The sequence below is a fragment of the Ornithorhynchus anatinus genome, chromosome 5 (assembly GCF_004115215.2).
Source record: "Ornithorhynchus anatinus isolate Pmale09 chromosome 5, mOrnAna1.pri.v4, whole genome shotgun sequence".
In the NCBI taxonomy this organism is placed as follows: Eukaryota; Metazoa; Chordata; class Mammalia; order Monotremata; family Ornithorhynchidae; genus Ornithorhynchus; species Ornithorhynchus anatinus.
Window position 1 is genome coordinate 11,226,267 of NC_041732.1, and position 25,869 is coordinate 11,252,135.

General features: G+C 43.7%; 1 protein-coding gene across 7 annotated transcripts in view; it reads left to right on the top strand.

The window, feature by feature from the left end:
* TMEM266 (transmembrane protein 266) overlaps positions 1-25,869 on the top strand; it is a 107,812-nt gene that overhangs the window by 25,534 nt on the left and 56,409 nt on the right. For 5 of the 7 annotated variants that reach the window (XM_029065857.1, XM_029065856.1, XM_029065859.1 and 2 more), the window contains 2 exons: positions 17,871-18,025; positions 22,710-22,783. In XM_029065857.1, coding sequence (XP_028921690.1) covers positions 17,871-18,025; positions 22,710-22,783 — 229 coding nt within the window. The remainder of the gene's footprint in view (positions 1-17,870; positions 18,026-22,709; positions 22,784-25,869) is intronic. The other 2 variants (XM_029065861.1, XM_029065862.2) reach the window with 2 other exon arrangements.

Genomic DNA, 25,869 nt, shown 5'->3' on the forward strand with positions numbered 1-25,869 from the left:
CTGCCAGAATCAAGGCTCATCAGTTGATCTCCCCAGGGGCCTCCATCAAAAGAGCAGCTTAGCTAATTTTCAAGTAGAAGGACTTTAAACATACCGGCAGATTTTGGAAGGATGGCGGAGTCTTAGCTGAAGGTACAGAAAAGCCTTAGCTAAACTTTAATTTTCAGAAGATAGGTGTGTTTACTTAAGGAGTAATTGTAAAGCCATTAGGAAACAATCCACCTTCTTCTGCAGTAACTAGGCAAATGGTTCTGTTAGAAAGAGTTTTCCTCACAGATTCTCCACCTAGGTTTAGAAGGAAGTGGGAAGAATGGAAAGAGAGAGGGAGGTAAGAAGCACAAGAGAAGCTCTGATCCTAACTATCAAACATTGCCCATCTCTTTTATAGCACACTGAGCATGATTTTTTTTTCTGTGCATTGAACCTGGGACTAGATCAGGCATGATCAGAAGTTGTGTTAACTCTTTCAAGTCATTAGGGTTTCCTTAAATAAACTGTCATTTCAAAGTATCTCCACATTCTGAAAAAAATGAACAGAGCTTGTATCAGGGTGTTAATTATTCCCTAAACCATTTGCTCAGAGAATCTGTCTGAACAAGAACATGGAGTTTGGAAACACAAGCCTCCATTTGGAAATCAGTGCAGATGAGGCCTCCTGATTCTGCAGCCAATGGAAATTCTTCACTGGAATCAGAAAGAAGTTGGGGGATGGGGGGAGGGAGGGAAGAAGAGGAAGAGGCGAAGAAAGTAGGTATGAACCTTGTCATTATTAATTTTGTTTCAAAATTGGTCTTCATGAGACATTTCTGTCTCAAAGGCTGTACCTCCCAACTAGGGGGAATAAAATTCAATTAAGTTAGATAAATACGATGGAACCGAGTCTTAAAGTGCCTGACCTGTCAAGAGAGACGCTTTATAATTAATTTGGGAGTGCAGGTGTACCCTGGAAAGAATCCTAGTATTGAGTAAATATGAAACAACATGAGCAAGAGGATTCAGCTCTTGCAGCTACAGTTTTTATCAGTCAAAAATCTCCCGATTGAAGCTGTAGGGCATCTTGGAAGAACAGAGAGGACAGAATGATCAAGGCCCATGCCAGAGGCTGATAACGATCATTTTGAAAGAGGAAAGGCAATTCTTAGAAATTTTTTTTTTTGGATTTTTGCAGTTTACAAGGATTGTATTTTCAAACATCCCAGATCGTATGCTTCTATGAAGGGGGGCAAGAGAAGGAATAACCCACTCCCAGATTCAAAAACTCCTGTTAGCATGAAGGGAAGATATGAGAAGGACTCTCATTTTATGTGACGTGAAGAAGAGTCTTCCCACTCCCCCAAGAATAGGCTATCTGTTGAAGAAAAAAAAGCCACTCAAGGTCATATTTTGGGTCTTAAGGAAGGCATTTTCAAAGAAGCATTTATGTTGGCTTGTCTGGGCTCAGCTGTATTTTAAATCCACTTTAGGTTTCTTTAATTCGGGGCCAGATAAGGTGAAAATAGCTACCAATAAAAGTTGAGAAAATAGGCTAAATGATGAATATCTGTCCCTTAAGAAGCAATGAAAAAAGAGGGAGAAAAACTCTTAAAAGAACGTGGGCTAGTGATTAGAATGTGACAGAGTTGGAGCTGCAGTGACCTTCTTAGAAGCTCTCTACTTAGTGTCACTTAGCCTTTCTATTCCTGTTTCCTCCCTTTAAAAGAGGCATGATCTCAATCAATTAATCATTAGTGTTTACTGAACACTTACTGGATGCAGAGTACTGTACTAGTCATTTGGGAAATAACAGTAGAGAAACAATCTGGCAGTGGTATTTATTGAGCACTTATATGCAGAGTATTGCACTTGGGAGGTACGAGGAGCTTACAGTGTAAAAGAAGAGAAAACTATTTACAGTGAGGAGGAAAAAAAGAAAATGAAAGTATGAATAACCGAATGAATAAATGTTTAAGTAACACAATATGTAGTCAATGTACGCATAAATGCTGCAGGTGACTACAAATACTTAAGTCCCGAGGTGGCGACTGGAGAAGAATGGAAAGGAAAAAAAGCAAAACAAAGCCCCCCCCCCAAAAAAAAAAAATCAAGGAAGGCCTCTTGGAGGAGGTGGGATTCACCAACATCTCTGAAGGTGAAGAGAGCTGTGGTCTGGCAGATCTGAGGAAGGAGGGAATTTCAGGCCCCAAGATGTCAGGGGAGAGGGCATGAGCAAGAGGCTGGAGGTGGGAGAGATGGGAGCAAAGGACAGGGAGAAAGTTTGTGTGGGAGGAGCGTAGGGAACGGCTGGGGAGTAGAAGGTGAAGAGGGCTGATAGTAAGGAGAGAGTTGGTGGGGAGATTTAAAGCCAATGGTCAGGAGTTTGGGGAAACTGAAGGACTTCATATTTGAGCAGGTTCAAGAATACAAACTTGCCAGTGTGTGCTCTTCCTCACCTCAGATTTTGTTTGCCCCCGGTCAACTTTCTTTACTCTCTCCTTATATCAGTGGTGATTATCATTTACAGAATCTCAGTTATTAAAGAATACGTGGCATCACCAAAGCTGTTTTTTAGAATGGATTTTTCCCAGGAACTTACACAGATGTCTTTTGTCTTTATCAATCTCTTCTATTCTCAGTTCTTCACAATAAGATGTTCAAATGTTTAAATGAGTCAGTGTTTAGGCTGTCTGTTTTTCTTCTTGTGTTCATTGCTACTCTGTCTGATTTCTTTTCTACCTCTCGTTCTTTTTGATTTACCTGATTTCAAAAGTTCGGTTTGTAAATTAAATTACACTTCTTTTTTTATTAATCCCTCTCATTTTTAGTCACTGCAGGACAGCTTTGAATTTATTTGCTCCATTTAGTTTGTTTCTTGCATAATTCTGTAACACTTGTGGTCCCGATGACTCATTTTTCAATTCTGAATTATTCCAGCTTAGTGGGCTTTGGATCTCTGCCCAGTGTTCCTGCTGTTTTTGTTAGGTGTCATCCAAATTTTCTATTTCCACCTGGGACTTAAACCTCCTTTGTTCTTTACGCTTCCGTCCCCTTTTAAGGATGCCCCAAACTATGACATATTAGAGGCTATTGAGAGCACGGCGTGAAAGGGAATCAGCAAGGCCTAGCGAAAAGAGCATGAGTGTAGGGGTCAGAGGATCTGGGTTCTAATCCTGACTCCACCACTTGTCTCCTCTTCACTCCTCTGTGTCTCAGTTACCTCATCTGCAAAATGGGGATTCAGTTCTACTCTCTCCTTCTTAGACTTTGAGCCCCATGTGAGACAGGAACTATGTCAAACTGATTATCTTGCATCTATCCTAGCACTTACTACAATGTTTGGGACATACTAAGCACTTAAATGCCATAATAATAATAATCAATGGTATTTATTGACTGCTCTCTGTGTGCAGAGCACTATATTAAGCACTTGGAAGAGCACAATAGACTGTAAGCTCATTTTGGGCTGGGAATGTGTCTGTTTATTGTCATACTCTATTCTCCCAAACACGTAGTACAGTGTTCTGCTCACACAGTAGGTACTTCAGCGTGGCTCAGTGGAAAAGAGCCTGGGCTTCGGAGTCCGAGGTCATGAGTTCGACTCCCGGCTCTGCCACTTGTCAGCTGTGTGCCTGTGGGCAAGTCACTTAACTTCTCAGTGCCTCACTTCCCTCATCTGTAAAATGGGGATTAACTGTGAGCCTCACGTGGGACAACCTGATTACCCTGTATCTACCCCAGTGCTTAGAACAGTGCTCTGCACATAGTAAGCGCTTAACAAATACCAACATTATTATTATTACTAAATTAATACAACTGACACAGTAACATAAAGTTGGTAGAAATGTTCCCGGCGCTCAGCGCGCTTACAATCCAGAGGGGGAGATAGATATATATATATATATATATATTACAAAGGGTACAGCTATATACCCTTTGTGCACTTGAAATTCTAAGTGTTATGGGGTGAATACAAAGTGCACAAAGAGTACAGATCCAAGTACATAGATGACTCAGAAGGGAAAGGGAGTCAAGGAAAAGAGGGCTTAATCAAGAAAGGCCTCTTGGAGGAGATGTGATCCTGATAAGGCTTTGAATGTGGGGAGTGGTCAAAACACTATCCCTAGTGCGGGGGGGGGGGGGGGGGGGAAATTCTGGAAAGGCTCTCCCAAAGAGAAAATGAACTGCTTCTTTTTTACTAAAGGTCTGCGACATAAGTAGGACTGAGGTCAAGGAGATCTAGCAAAGAATGACTGATTGAATATGATATTGTAAAGGGGCCTACTAATGATAATCATTTTCTCTCTTCAGAAGCTCCCTGGCTGTCACAGTTCTTAGTGGACTCTGGTCCAAAGGGAAGCTCTGCAGTGCAGCAGGAAAAAAAAATTGCCCCACATTATCTGCTCCATTTTGTACAGAATAGTGAATCACCAATTCTTTAAACTACAGCACAGTGTACAGAGGAGTGTATATGAACTCGCAGTAGGCCGAAATGTAAATAACTCTCCCCGCATTTCCTGTTCATTTCTATTCACAGTCACGCCACCGTCCCTGAGCACTATAGCATTAAGAATCCACTGCACAGGCCTGCTTGGATCAGGATGATGGAATGTGCCTCAAGTGAAGAAATCTTGGGTTGACCTAGCATTTTGGCAAGAAGAAACAGGCGCTAGCCGAAGGATAAGGCAAAAAAAATAGTGACAGCTGTAGCTGCCTGAAAGAAGCATTAGTTACTTGTGAGAAAGAAATACAGTGTTCTTATCCTGATTTGTGTCACACTGAATCTTCTGTTAAGCCCACAGTTAATTCCAGGGATGATGCTAGTGAATGAAAAGCTTAGGCCACGCATGTTGTATCTGCATTTCCTGTTCTGATCAATTTAGTATACAAGAGAAGGAGCATGGCCTGGTAGAGAATGGGCCTGAAAGTCAGAAGGACCTGGGTTCTAATTCTGACTCCTACACTCGTCTGCTGTGTGACCTTGGGCAAGGCACTTGACTTCTCTGTGCCTCAGTTACCTCATCTGTAAAATGGAGATTAACACTGTGAGCTCCAAATGGGATAGGGACTGTGACCAACCTGACTAGCTTGCGTCTACCCCAGTGCTTAGTATGGTGTCTGGCGCATAGTAAGTGCTTAACAAATATCATAATATATACAGGCCCATCTCTTTGTAGCTTTTTTAGGTTGTGTGGTCAGCAATGGGACTCCAAAATAACAAAAAACCTGATCCCACCCTGATGTTTTATGCAGCAAAATGTGATGATATGAAATGAGCACCGTTTTTGAATCGTGTCTATCTGCAGTGTGTTCTCCCAAGCACTTAGTACAGTGTTTTGTGCACGGTGAGCACTCAAATGCCATTGACTATGAAATTCTGCCAGAATCCACCCAAATCTAAAGCATTCCTCCACGGTTCTCTGCCCACCTCCCTACCCCAGCACATACAAACTCTCTCCCTCTCCCTTCTCTCTCTCTTCCCCCCCTCCCTCCCCTCTCAATTCCCTTCCAAGCTGGGGAACATGGAAACCCAAACCAAAAGTAGACGAAGGCTAGGTACCAAAAATAAAACTGCTGAACAGAAAGATATCCAGTGCCGTAGCCATAACACTATTTGTTATATGCCAGGCACTGTATTAAGCACTGAGATAGATACAAGATAATCAGGTTGGACATAGTTCCTGTCCCAAATGGGGCTCACAGCCTTAATCCCCATTATTTAGATGAGTTAACTGAGGCACAGAAAAGTGACTTGGCCAAGGTCACAGAGCATACTAGTGGCAGAACTAGCATTGGAATCCAGGTCCTCTCACGTCTGTGCTCTTTTCACTAGGCCACGCTGTGTCTCACCCTTTTGTGAAGACCTGGGAACCCTGATGATTTCAGTTTGCTTTCTAGTTCCAATATTGGGTAGCTCATGGGGTTTTTTAATTATTGATATTTGTTAAGCACTTACTATGTGCCAGGAACTATTCTAAGCACTGGGGTAGTTACAAGGTAATGAGGTTGGACACAGTTTCTGTCCCATGTGGGGCTTACATTCTTAATCCCCATTTTATTCATCATTCAGTCAGATTTATCGAGCGCTCACGGTGTACAGAGCACTATATAAGTGCTTGGGAGAGTACAATACAAGAATAATCAGACACAATCCCTGCCCACAATGAGCTCATAGTCTAGAGGGGGAGGTAGACAATATAAATAAATTACAAATTTTAGAGATGAGGGAACTAAGGCCTGGAGAAGTGAAGTCACTTGCTCAAGGTCACACAGTAGACAAGTGGCAGATCAGGGATTAGAACCCAGGTCCTTCTGACTCCCAGGTCCGTGCTCTATCCATTAGGCTATGCTTTTTAGAGGCTGAATTTTAGGCTAAGGAAAAATCAATCCATCGATCAGCCATATTTGAGTGCTTACTATGTTCAGAGCACTGTACTAAGGGCTTGGGGGAGTACAATACAAATGAATTAGCAGACATTGTCCCTACTCATAGCAAGTTTACATATATAACAACCTCCATTCAGGGAAACACTGAAGCATCCCAAAATTCTGTCATTCCTGAATGGGAATACCTTTTAGTTATCCTGGTATTCAGGGAACTGAACCCTTTGGGTTTCTTTTGGAATTGGCTTTAAAGGTCAACTTGGAAATGGATCTAGGTTTTTCCTATAGCTTTTGTTTTGGGTTTCTAAGTGGTTGAGAGAAGTGAGAGAAAGAGAGGCAGAGAGAGAGAGAGATTGTGGGTCTGTGTAAAAAAAAAAGCCTGCCCCACTAATTCCAAAGATTGAATAACAGTGTGTTTTTTATTGTGTTGGATGATGCAGAATAGGGTTCAATCTGTTTTTTGTGGACAGTACCGCTTTCGCAGCACTTTCTTACTGTGTTTTGTGCTCTGTGAAATATTAGCTAATTGTCCGTGGACTCAAATCCCCACAACTCGCACAGATAAGTAGGTCTACTTGTACCTCACCTTATGTAGAAACAAAGAGATTGAATGAACCGCTCGTAGACCCAACCTTCCTCTGAAAATGCAAGTTGGGTAATAGGCCCTTTGGCAGGCAGCCTTATAAACAGACCACCAGACTACATGGCTGTCTTTAACAAGGCCTCAGTTATCCTGGTAGTGATGAATTCAGCAAAAATAGAACACGGGAGCCCTCTCCTGTCCATCTGAAAACCTAAGCCCAAGCCTCCTAAAAGTGGTTTATTTCCCTTCTGGCATCATTCTTGGGCCACAGTCGGCCTCGTGAATGGAATTTTTTGAATGCTTCCCATGTGCAGAGCATTGAACTCTGTACTTGGGCAAAGATGTGAAAGACTTGTTCCGCCCCTTTGGAGTTTACAATCTAATAGACATTGATTTCAGATCATCGCCTGAATTCACTTCCATTACTCCTGTCCCTCAGCAGATTAATTTCCTTTCCTTCATCACTTTAGTGTTTGTCTTCATAATCCTTAACTTCTCCACTAAAAGAAGGCATTTAGCCTGAAGGGTTTCTACGGTAAGGGGAAGAATGGGTCCTAATTCCTCCTGTTTCACAAGAACTCGTGCCTATAATGATCTGGGTTCACGGCATAAGGCAGGTAAAACATCATGCCTTTGCATCTCAGTGGCAATCGTTATCGTTGCACATCAATTTATCCTGTTTACTGAGGGCTTACTGTGTGCTTAGCACTGTACTAAGAGTACAGGATAACAGAGTTGGTGGATGCATTCCCTGCCACAATGAGTTTGCAGTCTAAAGGGGGACAGACATTAATATAAATAATCTACAGATAGGTACGTGAGTGCTGTGGGGCTGAGAGGTGGAGGGTGAATAAAGGGTTCAAATCCAAGTGCAAGAGTGATGGAGAAGGGAGTGGGAGAAGAGGTAATGAGGTCTTAGGCAAAGCCACTGGGAGTAGATGTGCTTTTAATTAGATTTTAAATATGGGGAGAGTGATGATCTGTTGTATATGAAGAGGGAGGGCGTTGCAGGCCAGAGGAAGGATGTGGGCTGAGGGTCAGCAGCAGGATAGATGAGATCGAGGTGCAGTGAGTAGGTTGGCTTTAGAGGAGTGAAGTGTGCAGGCTGGGGTGTAGTAGGAAAGCAGCCAAGGAAGGTAGGAGGGGACAAAGTGGTTTGAGGTGCTTTAAAAGCAATGGTAAGATGTTTCTTTTTGATGCAGAGGTGGATGGGCAACCTCTCGAGATTCTTGAAGAGCGGGGAGACGTGGACTGGACGTTTTTGTAGAAAAATGATCCGGACAGCAGAGTGAAGTACAGATTGGAGTGGGGAAGAGACAGGAAGCAGAGAGGTCAGCAAGGAGGCTGAAGCAGTAATCAAAGCAAATTAGGATAAGTACACATCAGCTCCCTTTCCACAGAAAGAACCTCTCCCAAATGCCCTCAGATATTCCAGGAAAGAAGGAAGAAACTATGGCGAAGAACTCCTGGATTTGCCGATACAATCTCAAAAAGAGAGTTTCCAAGGAACAGCATGGTTTTCTAGGTACAGTTAGTCTAGCACAATGCCAGGATGTACATCACCCACAGAATAGGTCTACCATATTTAATGAGCCCTTACTGTGTGCAATGCACTGTACTAAGCACTAGGGAGAGTACAGTTTGACAAAAAGCAGACCCACTTCTGCCCACAGTGAGCTCACAGAAGGGGAGACAGACATTAATATAAATAGATAAATTACAGATATATAATTAAGCATATTTATCGAGCACTTACGACGTTCAGAGCACTGTACTGAGTGCTTGGAAGAATACACTATACCAGGGTTGGTAGACATCTTCCCTGCCTACAACGAGACTACAGTCTCAGTTCTGGAGAAATGGAAGGGGAAGGACCTTAAGTAAAATATATATACAGCTATATATTGTGTCTGTTTCACCATGAAGTGAAGATTTGTTTACCCATAGGCATGGAGAATCACATCATAGCACCCATTCAATCGTATTTATTGAGCGCTTACTATGTACAAAGCACTGTACTAAGCACTTGGAATGTACAATTCGGCAACAGAGACAATCCCTGCCCAACCCACAGATTTGATTAAACTAGGAAACCTTTGAAGGCAACGCATCAGAAACTTTAACAACGTCTGTGAAATGAAAATAAAGCCTATGTCTTCACGTATTACCCTAATGCAAAGTTAGAGACTAAAAATGTGAGAGGTCAAATGAATCACTAGAGGAGAGAGTTGCTTGACCTGCTTGTCCTTTCAAAGGCTTTGCTCCAAATTGAACGGGCCACAGTGCTGCATAGTATATGGGTATTTCATGCCAAGCAATGCCATCTACTCAATCTTATTTGTATTAGACTATAATAATCTTATTTGTGTAGACTGATTTTGGCAGCGTGACTCAGTGGAAAGAACTCAGGTGGGTTCCATTCGTGGGTTCGAATCCCGGCTCTACCACTTGTCAGCTGTGTGATTGTGGGCAAGTCACTTAACTTCTCTGTGCCTCAGTTACCTCATCTATAAAATGGGGATTAAGACTGTGAGCCTCATGTGGGACAACCTGGATTACCCTGTATCTACGGCAGCGCTTAGAACAGTGTACTGCACATAGAAAGCGCTTAACAAATACCAACATAATTATAGAGAAGTAGCATGGCTCAGTAGAAAGAGCAAGGCCTTGAAAGTCAGAGGTCATGGGTTCTAATCCCGGCTCCGCCACTACTCAGCTGTGTGACTTGGGGCAAGTCACTTCACTTCTCTGGGCCTCAGTTCCCTCATCTATAAAATGGGGATTGAGTGTGAGCCCACATGGGACAACCTGATCACCTTGTATCCCCCCAGCGCTTAGAACAGTGATCTGCACATAGTAAGCGCTTAACAAATATCATTATCATTATTATTATTAATAGCCTAGACTGCACAGTATCTTTTTCTAGTCTATTGTGCTGGTGGGAACTGCCTGCCCTCTAGTGGCTATTCGGAGGAATAACGTTAGCCCAGAAAACCTGCTCAACCAAAAGCAAGTTTTTGAAGGAATTAACTTCGAACAATCGTATTTATTGAGCGCTTTCGATGTGCAGAGCACTGTTCTAAGCGCTTGGAAGAATACACTATACCAGAGTTGGTAGACACGTTCCCTGCCCCTAGCAAGGTTACAGTCTCAGTTCTGGAGACACGGCAAGGGAAGGACCTTAAGTAAGTCTCTTTCTTAGATGGAAAGGAATAATAATAATTGTGGTATTTGTTAAGGACTTACTATGTGCCAGGCATTGCACTAAGCGCTGGGATGGATACAAGCAAATTGAGTTGGAAAGAGTCCCTGTCCTGCATGGGGCTCACAGTCTTTATCCTCATTTTGCAGATGCGGTTAGATTAGACTGCAAACCCGTCAATGGGCAGGGATTGTCTCTATCTGTTGCCGAATTGTACATTCCAAGCGCTTAGTACAGTGCTCTGCACATAGTAAGCGCTCAATAAATACTATTGAATGAATGAATGAGGTAACTGAGGCACGGAGAAGTGAAGTGACTTGCCCGAGGCCACACAGCAGACAGGTTGTAGAGCCGGGATTAGAACCCATGACCTCTGACTCCCAGGCCGGTGCTCTACTGAATTCCTTGAACCGTCATTTCCCACGTACAGTAGCTCTCATGCTACCTGCTTCTACAACTTCCCTTTACATTCTAAAAAGATGCGAATCTCAAAGGGAATCGTCCCCTGTTGTTTCTGATTTACCTATGGTCTAGGTATCCTGTGAAATCGAAAAGAGCACACATTCTCTTAAAGGTTAGGTAACTTTAAACCACACATTTCAAACGAGCTCTGAATCGAGCTGAACAAATCTAGCCAATTGTAGACGGGTCCAGAGTCAATCAACAGAGGAGCGGCTCTTCAAGAAATTCCCCCAAACAATTGCAAGCACTCATATAAATATCCTTATCAGCTATTATTCCCCCTGTCTATAATTTATTTTAATGCCTGTCTCCCCCTGGAGTCTGTAAGTTGATTGTGGGCATGGGATTGCATCTACCAACTCTATTATATTGTATTTCCCCAACTGCTTACCCCAGTGCTTGGCACACAGTATGCACTCAATACTACTGATTGATTATAGGCACTCGATGAGTACCACTGATTGATTCACATCAGTGATACATTTTGGACAAAAATATTTCAATGACTTAGGGGCCCATGATTCGAGAAGCAGTAATGACATTTACTGAACACCTACTGAGTACAATGCAAACGCCTTTCCAGACTAAGCTTTGGGAAGAAGTTGGAAATATGAACTTTCGCTTATGATGTCATCGTCAATTTTTGCCAAAACTTAACCATAAGAGGATTCCTCAGAGAGAAGTCCTCATTTCAAGCTACATCAGCATTATTAAGCATTATTGAGAAGCAGCGTGGCCTGGTGCATAGAGAACAGGCCACTTGTCTGCTGTGTGACCTTGGGAATGTCACTAAACTTCTCTGTGCCCTAGTTACCTCATCTGGAAAATGGAGATTAAGACAGCACTTTGTGAGACAGGGACTGTGTTCAACCTGATTAATTTGTGTCTACTCCAGCGCTTAGTACAGTGCCTGGCACTGGTAAGTGCTTAAATAAAAAAAGTCATATCTCCTCCAAGAGGCCTCCCCTGGCTAAGCCCTCTTTCCTGCAGCTCCCTCTCTCCTCTGTGCCGCTATACACATGGATCTGTGACCTTTGGACCTTAATATTTTCCCCACCCTCACTCCCTTAGGATTTATGGACATACCTTTAAATTATGTATTATAAATTATTTATTTATATTAATGTCTCTCTTCCCCTGGAGACTATAAGTTCGCTGTGGGCAGGGAACGTGTCTGTAACTGTTGGAACTCTCCCAGGCACTTAGTTCAGTGCTTTGCACATAGCAAGGGCTCAGTAGATACCCTTGATTGATTACATAGCCAAAGCTCCTTGCAATAGGAAAGCAACACAGAGCCATGTGTACGTTTAGATTCAGATTTTATTTACCAAATAGGTCGTTGAAATAACTATTAGAAAGTCTAATTCCCTTCTCCCTGGATGAACCCACCAAAATGCATTCACTCAAACGATATCTGGAGGCTAATAGAACAATCTGACCCATGGGACATGGGGACAGGTCATTTTGATCATCATCATCATCACCATCATCAATGGTATTTATTGAGTACTTATTATAGGCAGAGCCCTGTATTAAACATTTGGGAAAGTACAGTACAAGAAAATTGGTAGACACGTTCCCTACTCACAATGAACTTACAGTCTAGAGGGTCATTGAAAAGTTAAAATGTAAATAGCTCATTATTTTAACCACACCACAAACCACACAAAACTTCTTTCCCAAGTTATATTGGCCTATCAACAGGGTTAACAGCAACAGGAACAACAAAAGCAAAACAACGTTACAAATACCTCTGCCCCCAAGATGCCATATTTTCAGACAGAGTGCTTTTATGGACCAGGTGAGGACCTAACACATATGCAAACGTTCTCTGCTAAAGGTTTTATTCAGTTCTGTCGAAAACTGAATGTGCAAACTAGTACTTTAAAAAAAAAAAATTTTTTATCAAAGATGAGATGGATTGTGAGTCCCATGTAGGACAGGGACTGTGTCCAATATAATTAACTTGTATCTACCGCAGAGGTAAGAACAGTGCTTGACACATAGTAAGCACTTAACAAATGCCATAATAAGAATAATAATAATATGGACCGAATTCTCGTTTGCCTTCTAATGCTGTGAGCCTCCTCTTTTAAAGAGGAAGATTTGACAGCCTTCAAGAGGAGCTTGTCACACAGGAAAAATAGGCAAGATATGATGACAAATAAGAACTTGGTTTCCTCTAGACTGAAAGGTCATTGTGGGCAGGGAATATGTCTCTTGTTATATTGTACTCTCCCAAATGCTTAGTACAGTGCTCAGCATACAGTAAAGCGCTTAATAAATACAGTTGATTGACTGACAAAGTTGAGGCTTAGCACCTGCAACACGAACATGATACTATTCCAAGAAAACAGCCTCCGCATGAGTTGTCCACTTTATTTTTAACTACAGTATTGCACCTGGTTTGAATTTCATCTGACAATCATCTACCGTCCCTTTTAAGGATGGTAAGAAGCAACTTGACCTACTGGATAGAACACGGGCCTGGGAGTCAGAAGGACCTGGGTATTAGGTCCAGCTCTGCCACTTGTCTGCTGTGTGACCTTGGGCAAGTCACCTCACTTCTCATGCCTCAGTTACCTCCTCTGTGAAATGGGGATTAAGACTGTTAGCCCCATGTGGGAGAGGGATAGTGTCCAATATGATTACCTTGTATCTACCCCAGCGCTTAGAACAGTGCTTGGCACATAGTAAGCGCTCAACAAATACTATTATTATTATTACTAATATTAAGGGCTGTGGACAATCCAGTAAAATCCAACCTAGTGAAGTAAAAAAGCCACAAGTAGGGGTTTGTATCTGGAATGCAAGATGAATTTTAAGGCAGCTATGCCTGTACAAATGAGGAAAGTGTGAACAGGGTGAGGGGGGAAAAACACCTCAGAAGCACAGACAGCCTGGAGACTGCTGGAGAACTCAACCTTTAAAGTGTGAAGGATTAAAATAGGGGAAAATGAAAGCTTCCTGGATGAGCAGAAAGTGCCGCATGTGCTAGGAACAACACGGATCCTTGAAAAAATGTGTTAATGTTACCCAGAGAAAGAAGTGACACAGCACAGGTGAATCAGGAGTGATAAGGGCAACATAATGATAGCCAAAGGCACTGAAAAAGTTTAAGATTTTTCAGTGTATTAAAATCAGCAGGCAATTTACAGCTCCCTTTAGATCAGCAGTTCCCAAACCTCACAGGCAGCAAAACCACCAGAGGAAAATTATGACCACAACAGAGAAGAGGCTTTTGGTCAGTGCTGAAGTTTAGGGACCTTACCCCTCCTCCTCCCTTAGCCAGGATTCTTCTTACTGATCCTCTCATTACAGTCACAGGACTTTATGCCCCACTTCTTTGTACAACCCAATGCTTTCCACACCTTTCCCTTAGCAGCCCGAGACATCTTCCTTCTTGCTCCTGCAGGCAAAAAATTCATTGTTGATTCTTCCAACCCAAACCACACAGCTGGTAGAAAGCAGAAGGAATATCTCAGGAATAGACTTTTGGATTCAAAGAGATACCTAGGATATGTTCACGACACTCAATCCTTCCCTAAGTCTCTATCAGTGAACATCCATTCATGGTCAGCTCTACTTTTTGCTCTCTTCCACCAGACAATAGTATAAAGGCAGTCCAAGGTCTGGTAACCTGAGAGATGGATAAGGTTCTTCCAGATTAGAAAAGCAAAACAAAAAACTTCAAAGTTCTAGGTGTAGAACAGGAGAAAATACTACCCTTGTCACTTCCTAGCTGAATTATTATAATCTTCTTACTATTCTCTCTGGCTCAAGTCTTTACCACCTTCAGTTCCTTCTACATCAGACAACTCACATCTTCTTCTTCTTCTTAAAAGCCACTTGGAACACTTTAAAAACCTGCAAAATCTGCCCACTTCTTCCTGTGGCAACAAAAAACTTCATGATCCTCTAAAATCCAGTTTTTGCCTCATCACTCCACCGAGACTTTTCTCCATGGTCACCAATGACCAGCTTCTTGCCAAAGCTAAAGGATTCTACTCCATCTTAACCCTCCTCGACCGCTCAGGTGCGTTCGATCCTGTGGTCTATCCCCTTCTTCTGGAAACATTAAATAACCTTGCCTTCACTGATACTGTCCTCTCCCGCTTCTCCTCATCTCTCTGGCCACTCCTTCTCAGTCTCTTTTGTTGGCTCTTTCTCTGCCTCACACACCCCCCCAACTGTGGGGGGGTCCCTCAAGGATTAGTTTGGTGTCCTCTTCTATTCTCCATCTACACCCACTCCCTCAGAGAACTCATTCAATACCATGGCTTTAACTACCATCCCTATGCATATGATTCTCAGATCTCCTCTCCAGTCCTGACCTCTCCTTTCCTGCATTTTCTCCTGTCTTCAGGACTTTTCTACTTGGGTGTGTGACCAACATGTCAAACTTAATATGTCCAAAACTGAACTCATCTTCCCATCCAAACCTTTTCCTCCTCCAGAATTTCCCATCATTGTAGGTAACACCACCATCCTCTTTCTCACCGGCCCATAGTGCTGGCATTAACTTCAACTCTCGTCTTTCATTCAACCCACATATTCAGTCTGTAGCCTTCACAAGTCCAGAGCCCACCCCGTCTTCTCCAAGCTACCATGCTCATCCGAGCACTTATTATATCCTGCCTCAACTACTGCATTAGCCTCCTCCCTGACCTCCCTGCTTCCTGTCTCTCCCCTTTCCAGTCCATACTTCATTCAGCTACCCATATAATCTTTATTAAAAAAAACTGTTAGGTCTCCCCACTCCTCAAAAAACTTCCAAAAGCTGTCTGTCTATCTCCAAATCAAAAAAAAACCCATCCCATAAGTCACTCAGCTCTCTCCTTCCTTACCTCACTAATCTCCTACTACAATCCAAGCCACACACTTTGCTCCTCAAATGCTAACCTACTCACTGTACCTTGATCTCATCTGTCTAATAATGATGGTATTTGTTAAGCGCTTATGTACCAGGCACTGTACTAAGCACTGGATTGGATGCAAGCAAGTAGAGTTGGACACAATCCCTCTCCCATATGGGGCTCACAGTCTCAATTCCCATTTTACATATGAGGTAATTGAGGCACAGAGAAATGAAATGACTTGCCAAAGGTCACAAAGCAGAAAAGTGGCGAGCCAGAATTAGAACTCACCATAGATCCCTTGTCCGGAATTCCCTCCTGCTTCGTTTCTGACAGACCACTCTCCCCACCTTTAAAGCTTTAATAAAATCACATCTCCTCCAAGAGATCTTCCCCAATTAAGCCCTCTTTTCCCCATCCACCCTCCCTTCTGTGTTACTTATGAACTTGGAGCTGTACCCTTTAAGCCCTTGATATTCACCCCACCCCCAGCTGGTATGTACTTATCCTTGTACCCTGCAATTTCTCCATCTAATTTTCATGTTTTTTCTCCCTCTCTAGACTGTAAGATCCTTGTGGGCAGGTTTTATCTACCAGTTCTATTGTGTTGTACTCTCCCAAGGAGTTTGTTCAGTACTCTGTACATAATAATTACTCAGTCTCAATGATACCATATTACTTAAGCATTCACTCATCCATATCCCCTTTTCCTTCTGTCTCTAATTTATTTTAGTGTCTATATTCCCTGCTAAACTGCCAACTTCTGGAGGCCAGGGATCAAGTCTTTTACTAATAGTAGTAGTAGGAGCATTTATTAAATACCCAGTGGGTGCTATACACTGTACTAAGGCCTTGGGAAGTTCAAACCAAGAAAGTGATGTATTCCATACCAGTAAGGAGGTTAAATTGCAAGGAAGACAAAAGTGTTTATAGAGTAATCTCAATAATTGCATACACAGTTCAGAAAGTGCATATAGAAAAGTGCTGAGAATGGCTCTAAGTATATAAGTACTGGAGAAAGCCGATAGATTTATATGGTTTGAGATGCTTGGAATTGATCGGGGAGGCGTGTTGAAGAAGGTGGGCTATCAGGAGGACTTTGAATATGGGGAGACTGGTCTGTCAAATTTGGGGAAGGAGTTGCAAGCTAGGGGAACGGTGAGAGCATGGGGATGGAGGCAGGAGAGTTGAGAACAAGGTCAGGTATCTTGGGAGGACACCTGTGTGACCTTGGGCAACTCACTTACCTTCTCTGTGCCTCAGTTTCCTCATCTGAAAAATGGGGAGTCGGTACCTATTCTCCCTCCCACGTAGACCCTGAGCCCCATGTGGGACAAGAACTGTGTCCAACATGATTAGTTTGTCCCTACCCAGTGCTTAGTTCAGTGCTTAACAAATACCAGCATTAAGATGGGATGGAAAGTTCTGAAGCCAATTGTGAGGAGTTTTTTCTTGATGCAGAGGGACACAGAGGAAGTAGAAGGTTTTGAGTTGGGGAGCTGTGTGCCAAGGCTGCCGTTAATTCTGCTGTATTCTATCATAATAATAATGGTATTAATGCTTACTATGTGCCAAACACTGTATTAAGCACTGGGGTAGATACAAGATAATTACGTCCCACACAGGACTCACAGTCTAAAGTAGGATGGAGAACAAGTATTAAATCCCCATTTTGCAGGAGAAACTGAGGCACAAAGATGTAAAGTGACTTCCCCAAAGTTACAAAGCAGACAAGTGGCAGAGTCAGGATTAGAACCCAGGTCTTCTGACTTCCAAGCCCATGCTCTTTCCACTAGACCATCCTACGTCTAATAATAATAATAATTATTATTATGGTACTTGTTAAGCACTTTCAATGTGCCAAGCACTGTACTAAGCCCTGAGGTGGATACAAGCAAACTGGATTGGACATAGTCCTTGTCCTACATGGGTCTCCCACTCAATCTCCATTTGGCAGACGAGGTAACTGAGGCCCAGAGGAGTGAAGTGACTTGCCCAAGGTCACACAGCAGACATGTGGCAGAGCCAGGATTAGAACCCAGGTCCTTCTGACTCCCAGGTCTGTACTTTATCTACTAAAACCATGCTGCTTTTCAAAAACCCTAAATTTCAGCGCTCTCTCTACTCCCCTTAGGCGTTCCATAAATACTATTGATTTATTGATCTACGGTGGCTCCAAGAGGGCTTTTAGCCCCATAGAGGAAGCTCCCAAAGATCAAGACCAAAGGTTCAGGTGTAACCCTGACTGTACCCAAGAAACAGCTGCACTTTAATCTAATCAAGGAAAAAATAGATGGGAGCTGCCCTGTTCTCAGTGTTCTCTCCGATGGAGATCAGAAACTGGAGAAAACCTCTCTTTTGCTGCTCTTTTTCTCCCTGAGTTCCTCTCCTCCCTGTTTTATTTCTTTAGATCGAACTGGCTAAAGCCATGCTGTGGGAGGCGAGCGGCTGTGTGGCAGGTATTTTTGCTCAGCGCGAGTCTCAACAGTTTCCTCGTAGCCTGTGTAATATTGGTGGTGATTCTCCTGACTCTGGAACTACTAATAGATATAAAGCTTCTTCAGTGTGAGTAGCAGAATATAGACATGTGTTCTATCTGTATCTCTCATTTTCTCGCTTTCAGTGTTTATGTGTTTGTGTGTCTGTAGAAGTAATTCCATTTCGGTCAAAAGCAAGTGTTCTCAGTAGATTTATTGTTGCTTTTTGCATTTCCTAGAACTTTATAATTTTGCCCAACATGATTAGTCATACCTGGTACCTTTTCCCTTGCTTAACAGCCCTCCTCTCCCAACCAGCCTGCTTCAGCAATCACTGCCTAACCACTTCTTACATAGCCCCTGACATGAAACCTGTAGGTTCAGCCTGAAAAGACCTTCTCTGCCATTCCCCCTCTTATCCCGGCCCTGCCCTTGTCAGCTGTGTGACTGTGGACGAGTCACTTCACTTCTCTGTGCCTCAGTTCCCTCATCTGGAAAATGGGGATGAAGACTGTGAGCCCTATGTGGGACAACCTGATGACCCTGTATCTACCTCAGCGCTTAGAACAGTGCTCTGCACATAGTAAGCTCTTAACAAATACCAACATTATTATTATTATTTTTCTTGTGCTTGTTTTTTAATAGTATCTTTTAAGTGCTTACTATGTGCCAGACACTTTACTGAGCACTGGGGTAGAGATAATTAGATTGGACCCAGTCACTGTCCCACATAAGCCTTCTAGTCAATCCCCATTTTACAGATAAGTGAGGCAGAAAGATAAGTGATTTGCCCAAGGTCCCACAGCAGACAAGTGGCAGAGCCTGGATTAGAACCCAGGTCCTTCTGACTCCCATACCTGTGCTCTGGCCAATAGACTTCAGTGCCTCTCAGAATTAGCGTACTGCTGATTTTTCAAAACAGGTGGGGAAACAGTTAACATGAAACAAAACTCTTTGGGCCACAAGGAACATTTCCACTGTCCAAGTGGTCACTCAGACTGTAGATCATTACCCTTTGTGCATACAGATGACACCGCTGATGGTGAATCTCTGAATTTGGGGCAGATGTGTCTGAAAAAAGGCTCTCCTATCACCTAGCTCACAAGGAAACACTCAGACACACAGATTGTAAACGCGAACCTCATTGTCTTGGTTATTAGAATGTACCTCATTAAGGGACACTGAGGTAATCCTTGGATTGGTTGTTGGTGTACATTTTATTGGGGCTTTTGGCTAAGAACAGTTGTCATCTCAAAGGAAACATTGGTTTAATTGAGTTAGTAATCATAGGGACTGTTACTGGGTTCATCTATTCTTCCCAAAGAGGATGTCCAATTGCTCAACGTTTCCCAGCTGCAGAGAATTCTAGTGGCATCTCTGCCTACGTGGAAAAATGGTTGGCAGGGAACACCTGACTAGATACAAGAGAATCCCCTGACCATTGCTGGTGCAGAGTACAAAGGGATTTATAGTTCCCGGCGATTTTGAAAGTTCTGCCTCCAAATTCCCCTCCTTCCTCTTCGTTTCCCCAACTGGGAATTCACCAGCTTCTCTCCTCTCAATTGCATTGGCTGTCACTGTAGTACGGCAGCATGGCCTAGTGGAAAGAGTACCGGTCTGGAAGTCAGGGGACCTGGATTCTAATCCCAGTTCTGACACTTGTCTGGTGTGTGACCTAGTCACTTCACTTTTCTGTGTCTCAGTTACCTCATCTGTAAAATGGGGATTAAATCCTCCTCCCTCCAATTTACACTGGGAGTTCCTTGTGGGAAAGAGACAGGGACCTTGTCAAATCTGATCATCTTCTATCTACCCCAGGGTTTAGTACAGTGTGTTTAGTACAGTGTCTGCATAGAGTAAGCCCGTAATTACCATTTTTTTAAAATGGGTATTCGATTATAATAATAGCATTAAGTGTTTACTATGTGTCAAGCACTGTTCTAAGCACTGGGGTAGGTACATGATAATCAGGTCAGACTCAGTCCCTGTCCCAGCTGGGGCTCACAGTCTAAGTAGGAAGGAGATTTCTGGAGAGCTGCTTGTGATTTGGAACAATAGTGCCACCAGAAGAGTTAACGTGACCCCTCATTCTTCTCCTGACCCCTCATTCTTCTCCTTCCCCTAACACCTCTCCTAATCAAAAGCTCCACTTGTTGGTACCCAAAGAACCCAGGAAGCCTTAATGTCCTCCACAGTCCATGACTCCTTTTCATCATTCAGAACTCCGGTTGATTTTTGAGGGCACTGTGGAGGAGGAAAAAGTAGGAGATAATTAAGGGATTAACTGATTGTCTCCTTCATCATTTAGGGCTTAGGAGCTCAGAATGGGAATCAGAATGTTTTCTATGGGGATAAAATTCTTGACCACAGTTCTTTTAGGAAAGATACAGAGACTGGGAGCAGGGAGATGGGGAAGAGACATTATTACAGCCTATTGCTGGAGTCAAAATCAAAGCTCCTACAGTCCTTTGCCTTCCCTTCCTTCTATGGTTCTGTTGTGTGAGGCAGGGAATGTGTCTACCAGTTCCGTTTTACTGTACTCTCCCAAGCACTTAGTAACATGCACAGTAACCACTCAATAATAAGACTGATTTACTGATCAAACTTGTGAAGAGATCCCTTTACTAGTACAGCAGGGTGCCCTGGGTTTTCTAAAGCTGACCAAAAACTCACAGCACCCCTTTCTGGAGGAACAGGCTCTCTGAGAAAATACTCTAGACTGTAAATTCCTTGTGGCCAGGGAACATGTCTACCAACTCTGTCACACTGTACTCTCCCAAGGTCCAGTTCTCTGCACCCAGTAAGCACTCAATAAGTGCTGATGAAGGAGTGTGGCCAAATGGAAAGAGCCTGGGCCTGGAGCAAGTCACTTCACTTCTCTGTGCCTCAGTTGCCTCTCCTGTAATACGGGAATAAGATTGTGAGCCCCATGTGGGACTTGGACTTTATTTAACCTGATTAACCTGTATCTACCCCAGCATTTAGTACAGTGCCTGACACATAGTAAGCTCTTAAATGTCATTAAAATAAATTCAATTGATTGGTTAATTAATTGGGCCGTTTCCCTGGGCTGTATGATCTGAGCAGCCCCTGTTGCTCTTATCCTCCTTGGGCTCCCTTACTCTCATTAAAGCATTTCCCCAGCTGTGATAAGCACACCTTCTTCAGGCGGTCGTCTACGTTCCGTACTTTTTCTACTCATCCGTATGGTCTGATTTTATGCGATTTAATCCAAGCCAACTCTTTCCTTGCGTTCTGGGGATTCCTCTACGGTCCCTTGCCTCCTAGCTCAGGTTGTAACCAAGCCACTGGTTATAAGTGAAAGCCCAGCAGACACTGGAATTTTGTTTAAAAATAAGTATCCAGGAGATTGATTTTTGTGGGAGATCCAATAGCAGCTCATAAAAGGCATCTTAAATTCCATAAAATGCACAATCAGAGATTTATTGCTCTTCTAAAATAAACCATAAAAAGGCACAGGAATTCATTTGTGAAATAATGGGGAGAGATTTTATGTTTGAGGAATCTTTCCCTGGTGTGTTCAGCGTCACATGGTCTCAGCTGCTCCTCGACCCTGATGCATTCTGTAATGGGGTGGAATCTGGGGCAGCTCTCAGGGTGAAACCTAACTGATCGTGGTCATTGAATCCCAAAGGCACCGACCAGCTCCACTCCCTCCCCAGACCAGATTCTCCCACGCAGGCCCCCTACGCTATGCCTGGGACTTAATAATATTAAAAAAAGAATTATGTTGTGAAGCACTTACTACATGTCAAACACTGTTCTAAGCACTGGGATAGGTACATGTTAATTAGGTCGGACACAGTCCCTGTCCCCCATGGATCTCACAGTCTAAGTAGGAGAGAGAACAAGTATCGAATCCCCATTTTGCAGGTGGGGAAACCGAAGCACGGAGAAATTAAGTGACCCGCCTAAGTTACACAGCAGGCGAGTGATAGAGCCGGGATTAGAACCCAGGTCCTCTGACTCCCTGGTCCTTGCCCTCTCCAGGAGGCCACACAGATTCCTAGATCCCCTTACTCTATTTTCACTCAACTCTAATTCCTTTGGCATTTTCTGCTACCCTATCCCCAGTCACACCTCTATGCTACACACCTATTGTCTTTACATCTCCAAACCTGGAGACATACCCCACCAACTTCCGATCTGAAAGTGTCTGAACATAGTTCACAGCAGCTTCAGTTCAGACCAGTTTCTCAAGGAGAACAGTGAAGAGCAGTCTTACTGGTGTACCAGAAGCAGAGAGTGTTTCCAGTGAGGAGGTGTTTCTCCCAGGTAAACTTTGCATCCCTAATGTCCCTCAAAGCACCCCAGTCCTGTCCAAAGACCTGATTTTTGGGGTGGGGTGGGAGGGCACCCAAAGCTTTTCTGAAGAGAAAGAAAATGATTTCTTTATATGAGTAGAAGAGTAGGAGACTGAAAGCCTGTTGTGGACAGGGAACTTCTCTGCCAACTCTGTTGTGCTGTACTCTCCCAAGCACTTCGTACAGTGCTCTGCGCATAGTGAGCACTCAAATACCCCTCTCAATTATACATTTGGGAAGCAGAGACCCAGGGTGCTATGTGCCGATTTACAATGATCTTTACTGGCCCAGAGTTTTAGGCTTCACCAGAGTTGCATCTCTGCTGGACAAAACCTTAGCCGGCACTCTGGGTTTGCCAAGACCCTAGATGTTATTGTCCGTTCTCTTCCAAAATCCTTCATTCCTTGGCATTAAAACTGGTCTTTTTTTGTGTTGTGTTCATTGCAGTTTCAAGTGCGTCCCAGTTCGCCAGCGTCGTTCACTGGATTAGCCTCATCATTTTGTCTGTGTTCTTTACAGAGGTAGGTAGAACACAGAGGCTTCAGCCCTGTAATTATCCCCTTCAGTGAAAACCCCCACATCGCCATTCGTCAAGGGGAAGCCAGAGTTTTCCTTGATGCTTGTTGTAGGCTCGGTGGTAAAAATGAATTGGAAGTGACTAAAAAAATACGCCGCCCAAAGTGACTTTAGAAGTGTTAGTGCTGCCGTGATAGGACCGCAGACACACAATTACAGTTGTCAGCCCAGGCTCAGCACTCCCAAATTATGTTAATACTAAGATTTCACGTGGGAACCCAATTACCTCTTTTTACCATTTACTCTGGCAGTTCATTTTTCTGTGATAGATTTCCACTTCTTTTTGATTCATAAAAGATAACACCGGTAATGACATGACGTGGAGTAAGAAGGGAATAATGAACTCCTAGGGAGTTGAGTTTCAAGGCCTGATCTGAATAAATTCAGAACTGGGAATGAAAACATACAAAATACAAAATTCCATATAGTTACCATATATTGATTCTGAGAGACAGAACTGCCTCGTTTGAGCTGCAGGAGCATGATAAGGCATCATTATGCGTGAAGTATTCCAATTGTCAGAAGTGCCTGTTGAACTGACCTGTTTCTCTTAGGGCTCTCTATTTGACGGACAATCTCCCCAGTACCTCCAGGCAGCTAAAGAGTTTAAATGGTAATAATAATAATGTTGGTATTTGTTAAGTGCTTACTATGTGCAGAGCACTGTTCTAAGCGCTGGGGTAGATACCGGGTAATCAGGTTGTCCCAGGTGAGGCGCACAGTCTTCATCCCCATTTTACAGATGAGGGAACTGAGGCCCAGAGAAGTGAAGTGACTTGCCCACAGTCACACAGCTGCCAAGTGGCAGAGCCGGGATTCATGCATTCATTTTTGTCAGCCTGCTGTCCTATGGCCTTTCCTAAAATTCCCTCCCTATCAAAATAGCAAAATAGGAGACCCATGACTAGTAGTAGAATTTAGTAAGCACTTCCTCCGTGTGGAGCACTGTGTTAAGCACTGGAACATAATGCACATGTGGGAATTAGACATAGCCCCTATCCCTTGAGGAACTCAGGGACTTCAAAGTCAAAAGAAATGCAGAAGACCAGCATCTGAAAGTCCTGTCTCCCTGAATCACATTCAGAGATCTCTACTAGGCACCAGACAGAAATATCCAGAAAGAAGCTTTCCTCCTGTGAGAAAGTCAAGATTACAAGTCTCATATAAAGGTGTGAGGGTTGAAGGAGAAGCCTGACGAGTTGAAAAAGGGCAGCACTACACCCGTGGAGAAAACAAGCGCAAAAACTATGCCAGCAGCCAGATGAACTTTTTAATTTGTTCTTTCTAGCCCCTGGCCTCCGGTGCTCCAGACAGGAAACTATTAAAAAAAATTCTAACCATAGTTCAGGGAAGAAACTCAAATGCCTACATTGGAACATGCTTGTGACACTGGCCCCATAAGTACGCATTAGTCAGACCAAGCAGAGATTCCTCAACCAAATCTGCCAGCGTGGGAGAGTAATCAGAGTCTTCAGGGACACCATGTTCTTACTGCCTGCTCTTGAGTCAAATGAGCAACTGTGATCACAGGACCCTCCTGAGCTCATTCTTCCCTCCCTGTGGACTTTGGTGGGAGAATTAGACGTGGAGGGGGCGGTTCGGAGATCGCAAGCCTGAGGAGGATTTGGCAGCTGGAACGAGTGGAGTTGGGGGTATAAAAGATGTTCCTAGAACGCAGTTTCCCGGCCACCATGCGCCGGAGATCCACCAGGCCAGTGGGTTGGCTGGGTGATACCCAACCTAGGGTCGGGGAAGATGGTAGGGACAGAGCTGGATAGCTAAAGGAGTGCAGTTTAGCGGTGAAAATAAATCTACAATGGAGAGAGGCGGGGGAAGAATGGACAGGTGAGTAGGTATTATCCAGCTGGCTGAATACTTGGATTTGGAAGCTTCGTAGATACCTTATCCAAACAGGAGTGTCCCCCGGATGTCTCATTTCCCATCCAAATCCCCGCCTCACTGGATGGCTGTGACGCTCTCTGGGGGCATGGACCAGAGCCAGCTGTCTCACAGATTCAAGCCCTGGAAAATGTGCCATATATTTGCAACTGCCAACAAAAATGTTGAATCAGTTGTTGCAGCAATTTATTTCTATCCCTCTGCTTGGGTTACGTTGATTTTGCTGAATTTATTGCACCGTGCTAATTTTGCATTCCCTTCCGGTCGCTGTCGGAGACGTTCCACCTGATGCTAACACACCCATTGTGCATGAGGAGCCCGGTCTTCTGATTTCATCCCATCATGCCCAGGGGGACTTTTTTTCCCACAGGTTGGAGGGACTGCAATGGGGTGGGGAGACTTCCAGTCACTAGTGGATTTGGGGTCCATATTTGACCTTGCAGTGGACACCCCCCGACAACATCAAAGCCAAAAAGAGTGTGTAACAGAGGGAAGAAGGTGGCACGGAGCAGGGTCACAACTGGAAAGTCAGGATCTGGGTGCCACATCCCTGTCCCCTGTTCCCCTGATTGACCTTAAGGAAGAGGCTACAGTGGGAAGCATCATGGCTCTGGTGAGTGTAGCCCATGTGTGTTTCTTATAAAAATCCCCTAATGAGCCAGAATGTCCCTTTCTTTCCCCTGATACTATCCTGGACTTCTGCTATAGTTTGAGATCTCAGCATCAAGATTGGTTGTCAAAGGCCATGGCATGAGCCCAGTGAGAAAAAGTCATTATGTCCCACGATTCCTCTGGCCTCAAATCATCATTTGGGTGAAGGGGGGCAGTGTTGGGGGAGGGCAACAGGGAAGAGGAGGATCAGAGATAAAGAGCCCCTTACTTATGGGTGCTAACTAGGACTGGAAAAATCAGGGGAGAGGTATTTCGACAGCCATTTCAAATCATTGGAACCCTCATACTAACTCCAAGGGCATCAGACACCTCCAAAGTCAGTGTGGCCTAGTGGTTAAAGTTTCGGCCTGGGAGTCAGAGGACCTAGGTTCTAGTCCTGGATCCACCCCTTGTCTGCTCTGTGACCTTGGTCAAGTCACTTAACTTCTCTGTGCCTCAGTTACCTTATATGTAAAATGGG